This window comes from Galeopterus variegatus, unplaced genomic scaffold (genome assembly GCF_000696425.1).
Source record: "Galeopterus variegatus unplaced genomic scaffold, G_variegatus-3.0.2 Scaffold1472, whole genome shotgun sequence".
In the NCBI taxonomy this organism is placed as follows: Eukaryota; Metazoa; Chordata; class Mammalia; order Dermoptera; family Cynocephalidae; genus Galeopterus; species Galeopterus variegatus.
In genome coordinates, this window is record NW_007727583.1 from 107962 (window position 1) to 113794 (window position 5833).

Below are 5833 nucleotides of genomic sequence, written 5' to 3' on the forward strand. Positions count from 1 at the left end.
TGAATATCACCCCGCCTCTTTTGAAGTTACGAAATACCTTCTGTCTATGCGGCGGCGGGAATGGGAAGTTTGTAAAATTAAATGCCTCAGACCTCAGGTAATCCAGATGACATACATGCATTATCACTACATGAAGAATTTATTCAACCCAATCCTTTGCACCTAATTACCCAGGGCACAGAAATGCTCCAAATTTTGCACCCCACGAAAGGAGGGAAAATGCAAGGGTCTTGCAGCAGTTCCTGGGATGTACAGACAGCCGCTTTGTTACAAGTGTATCCAATGTCCCCAGCACCAGGGACTTGTGGGGCGCCGCTCACCCCTGCTCCACTCACTCTGCAGCTCCCAGTGGTGGCGGCTGTGCTATAATGGCAGACCCCACCAAGCTGGCCGACAAGATGCTACGCACCCCCAAGTGCTCAAGGTGCCGGAACCATGGCTTCCTGGTACCCATCAAGGGCCATGCGGGCAGGTGCCACTGGAAGCAATGTGCCTGCGAGAAGTGCTACCTGATCACCGAGCGCCAGAAGATCATGGCTGCGCAGAAGGTGCTCAAGAAGCAGGCCTCCGACGAGGAGCAGGAGGTGGCCCTGTGCGTGCCGGGGCCCGAGGTGGCCTCCGGGGTGGCCTCCGCGGCGGCAGCCAGTGCCCCAGGCTCGAGCCTCAGTGCGCTGCCTCCGCTGGCCGCTTCAGGAGTCGCTGAGCCGGGGCCTCAGGGCCGCACGGCCACCTGCTTTCCTGAGAGGCCCCCACCGGGCCCAAGCCCCGGGCCGAGCGCCTTCCAGCCAGTTTTGGGCGGCTGCGGCCCCCTGGGGCCGAGCCATCGAGCAACCGGGGCGATGCCCAGTATTGTGGGGCCCCAGCTCGGGGTGGAGGCCGCAGGCAGGGCGTGCCCTGGCCATCTGGAGCCGCGCAGGCCGCTGCGGCCCGTGCCCAGCCTGCCATTCGCCGACCATGGTAAGATTCTCAGGCCCTGCCGTCGGATCCCGTCCGGGCTGCAGCCTTCCTTCTCCCCAAGCTGGCGGCCCAGGCCAGCCCCGCTGGGGTGGAGGGTTGGGACGCGGAAAGTGCTTTCCAGAGGCAACCTCGCTTTGAGAAACCCTTCTCTAAACGGGGATTTGCGTTGGGTGCCTTTCTGCAGAAAGGAAAAAAGAGAAATAGGGAGGAGTGGGTGATCCAGAGCGCTTATAACATTTAGCTGCAGTCTTTGCTCTTTGGTCTTGCAAAAAGAAAATGGCCCCCAGTGGGTTTAGCAGGCACTTCTCCTCCGGGAGGCCATAGAAATCAGTCCAACTGCGCTTGCGCACCTCTTCCCGCCCTTTTCGTGGGCTGGAGGCTCCTCCCCAGAATTTCGGGGGGGGGGGCTACTCGACTGTGACTGCGCCTGCGTACTCCCCCTCTTCCACGGTATGGAGACTCCTCCCCTCAGCAGTGTCCTGGCCCAGTGCGCATGTGCACCCCGCCCACCGTCTCCCTCGGTGTAGGTGGCGACTAGGGAGCAGTTGGTCTCCTACCGAGCTGTTACTTCCTTTTCCTCCCTCACCTTTTGCATAAATTACATGGTTCCCTGTCTTGCTGTTTTGTTAAAGTACAATTTCAAGTCACACGAGGCTTTTGAAAAACGGCTCTTTTTGGGTGCAGACGTGTTTCCTTGGTATTTTCTCAAAAATGCAGTGGGATAGAAAGGGCACAGGTCTGAGGCTGGGGGCTGCTCACCCTTGTAAGTTTGGGCAAGCTCCTTCCTCCTGTGGCAGTCTCTCCCGTCTGTATGCTAAGGGAATTTGTCTGGATGCTCTCTGAAGATCATTTTTGCCTTCTGGGACGTTCTAGGACAATCTAGGTTCCCAGGGAACTATCTGTGTGATAGGGAAAGCAGATGTGAAACAGCAATCTGAGGGGAAGGCTACCTTTCCAAGGACGTAGGGTGCCTTTCTTCGTTCCCCCTCTCAACAGAGACTGAGCACTTACAATGTACCTGACACTGGTGTGGAGGGGGAGTCCCATGGCTTGCCCTCAAGGATCTTGTCCTTTTGGGAGGTACAGTGCTGACCAAAGAATCACACAAATCAATGTATAGAGCTCATTGGATGATTTAGCTGGTCTGAAGGAAGAGGAGGAGCTGAGGTCTGAGGACTTAAAGAGACAAAGTGGGGTGAGGGAAGAAAGCCTTCTAAGCCAAGGGAACAGCATCTGCAAAGGCCTTAAGGTGTATGAGAAGCAAGAAGTTGCTAGGTTACAGAACATGATGAGGTCGGAGTGGAGACAGGAGCAGGGGGAGAGAAGCCCCTACATGGGGCTTCATGGCTGGGCTAAGGAAATTCTCTAAGAGCTGTGGGCCGTGGTTGAAGGATTAGAAAGCAGTGAGGTCAAAATTATAATGGTTCTTTGTAAATAGATATGAGTACTTATCATCCTGCTACCCTTGGACAGTGATGTGATGCTCTTTTTCCCAGCTCTGGGTTTCTAATAACTTCCCTCATTGCTTGCCTTCTTCAGGGCTTCCTCTGAGCATCAACTCAGATTGTGTGGTACGGTCTGAGTACCTGGAGAGAGAGCCTTCCAAGCTGTACCCCAGCTGCTCCAGCATGCACTCCTACTGCCCATTCCCACTGGGCTACCAGGATGCACCCCCAACCCCGGGGATCCCTCTGCAGCAGGGCTTTCGGCATGTCTCCTGCAGCCACTACCACGGAGGAAGCTTGGTGAGTCCCATACCTGACTCCTTTCCAGTTTCCCCTTCCTCCCAGCTGCCTTTGCTGCCTTTGCTGCCTTTGCGGATCCTCACTCCCAGGAAGCCAGGTGTAATAAATGGTGTACCCACTCTATTCTGAGCACTGGTAGGAGGGATACAGTACGACCGTGGATAGTGCGTCTCTCTGGGAATGCACAGTGTGGACAAGTCTGCACCACTTGGCCTGGCCTGTGGTATGTATTTCTCAGAGCCGTGGGCTGACAGGCTCTGGGGTCTGCCTTGACTCATGGAATGCTCATGCTAGAAGAGCACTTCATTTTGCTGGGAACCAGAGAGGGCAGAGCCAGGACCAGATATAGGTTCCCTGCTCACAGGTATAGCCCACTTGAGACTGCAGAGACCTTTGAAAAGGAGGTGGCGTTTGAGCTGCATCATGAAAAATGGAAATCTTCCCCCAACACATGTGACCTTAGGGAATATTTGCTGAAATCCTTTTATAAGAGTAATGGTCAGTTATTAACTGGTGCTCTCTTTGAGCCCGGAGTTTTGAATATCCGATGTGTAAAAAGTCAAGTCACCCCTGTTGTGTGGAGTACGAGGCAGGAGTGACCAAGTTTTGTGGTCTTGGTTACCAACTCCTTCCAGACAAGGAAGGTTAAAAAACCCTCTCCCTTTTGGCAACCTCTGAGGGCTGTCAGGACTGCAGGACAGTGAGAGGCCAGGTGGCCAGTCCTGACTTTGGCCCCATAAGGCTGGACCTGTGGGGCAGGTTGGCTCAGCTGCAGAGCAAATTCGTGGAACCAGGGACCACCGTTACCTTCACTTCCTCCCTCAGAGCTAAACGCCTAACCGTGGATTTCTACAGAGATGTTTCCTGAGGGTGGGGAGGAGTGAGGAGACAGCAGACTTCTTTGTTCAACATGGAAAATGATTAGGAAGAAAAACGAAAGCTTCATATTTACTTAATGAAAGTCATTAGCCACAGAGTGTGGAGCCAGTCGGACGGGGTTCCAGCTGTGTCCAGGCAGCCGGGTACACAGCACACTGGGTCCTCACTCCTGTCTCAGCCCCAGCAGCATCTCTTCTGTCTGTTTTAGATACTGTGAAGTTTTACTTACAAATCATTCTCCCTTGATTCAAGGGGAAAAAATTTGAAAACAACTGGTTTTGATAATTTCCAGGGTGCCCACTGACCTGTATATGAATCTTAAAGGTAGGTGTTATTACCTTATAGTAGAATCAAAGAAAGAGGCTCAGAGGCATTAAGTTTTTGTCCAAGGTCACAGAACTGGTGAGTGAGCAACTGGGATTCAAACTACACAGCTGGTTAGTGGCAGAGCCAGGACGTGCACGTCGGTTGCCCTGACTCTGGAGCCTAGGTGCTTTCTGCTGCCCCAGGTGTCTCTCGTAGAGGTAGAGCATGGTCCTTGACTGTCACATGACACCACCGCTGCCCTGCCTGAAATCTGTGGGCACTGCCTTTGGCCTCCCCATCACAGCCCAGAGAGAGCAAGTCGTCTCCAGCCTCCACACAAAGAGAGGGGCTCTGGCCAAGTGGAGCTCGCACCGTCTGCTCACACAGAAGCCTGGAGCCTGGCGTCCAGGGCGGGGATGTGATTGACAGGCCTGCCAGACAGCCTTTGTTAAGAGTGTGATCTTAGTCGGTTTATCTGGGCCTGAGCTGCCACCAAAGGCCTCAGGCAGGAGCTGTGATCCAGGGTGAGACTTGGCTGAGCAGCTTGGAATTAAAGCACTAATAATCCCCCCTTCCACCCCCTTCACGTCTGGAGAGAGGATCAGGCATTTATTTGTGAGGCTGTTTCAAACCCAAGAGCCTATGAATTACTCTTATCCTTGTCCTGCTGCCCCCTGCTCAGGCTTCGAGATAACTCCCCAGAGACATCTTCCTTCTTCCTGTTCCTGCTCCACCTCTATTCTCCTTTTCACAAAAGAGCACAGGCCCTGGAGTTGGACAGACCTAGGGTCCAGTCCTACCTCTGTCATTTACTAGCCATATGCAGGGAGTTACCTGAGCTCTATGGACCCCACTCAGGTTCGTAGTCTACAGGGGTAGCCCTGTCTTATAAGGCTGCTGAATAAAGTAAGGTGTGATGCATGTAAAATGCCCAGCACAGGGTCTGGCACATAGCAGGTACTTAAAAGTGGGATTTCTTCCCTTCCTTGTGGTCAAATAAAGTTAGGAAGTGCTGGATTCATCTAAGGAGATTTTCATACACCACCCAGAGCCTTTAATATGCCATGTGACCCACCAATGTGGGGAGCGGTATGTGGGGTTTTTCAAACTCACCCAACTAAGAACACTTTTAAAAGCACATCAAAGTACCTTGGACAGTAGGGTTCCCTGAAACACAGCTTGGGAAGGGCTGCTCTGAAGTATCTGGGTAGAGAAGTAAATAATAGGAAGCAAATTCAGAATTTATCACTGTTTCATAGTATGTTCCTGTCTTTCCAGTTAAGCTCTGAGCTCTGCACCACGCCCTCTCCAGGTCCTCCCATTGGGCTTGCGGTGCTGTGGCGTGGGGTTAGCTTCGATCTACTGAGGAAGGAATAGAAACACAGAAGGGTTAGATGGCGGGGCCACTTGTGGGCTGTTGCCTGGCTTCCCTTGCCTCAGTAACAGCTGCGCTACACTTGGTTGCTGACTTCTCCCCACAAAGGCTCCTGGCGCTTGAGTTTAAGTCATTAATGTGCCAGACAGTGGGGCCCTAGGAGTTGGGATGCATTCGGACCCTTCCCCGGCGCAGAGCAGTGCTGCACAGTGGTCAGCTGAGTGGGCTGTGGAGTCACACAGATGTGGGATCTAGTTCTGCCTTTGCCACTTATCAACTCTGTGGCCCTGGGCCTGAGCTTCATCTCACTGAATCTGTTTTTCATCACTGCGGGGAAGTTGGTAATAGAACCTTCCTCCTAGGGTTGTAAGGATATAAGCATAATACTTCTGGTGAATACAGAAAGGCGCCGTCCGTGTGACTGTCCGGCTGTTCCCCAGGCTTATCTGAGATGTGCCTGTATTTCTTTCTTGTCTTCAATCATTTGTTTGGCAGGTGTTTGCTAAACACCCCCTTCTTTTTTTTTTTTTTTTTTTTTTTTGTCTTTTTCCGTGTCCGCCAACGGATCCCA

At 52.8% G+C, this 5833-nt stretch overlaps 1 protein-coding gene across 1 annotated transcript in view; it reads left to right on the forward strand.

The window, feature by feature from the left end:
- Positions 1 to 398: 398 nt before the first annotated feature.
- Positions 399 to 5833, forward strand: part of DMRTB1 (DMRT-like family B with proline-rich C-terminal, 1) — an 8498-nt gene continuing 3063 nt past the window's right edge. The window contains exons 1-2 of the mRNA XM_008577258.1: positions 399 to 957; positions 2497 to 2702. Of these exons, the coding sequence (XP_008575480.1) occupies positions 399 to 957; positions 2497 to 2702 (765 nt within the window). The remainder of the gene's footprint in view (positions 958 to 2496; positions 2703 to 5833) is intronic.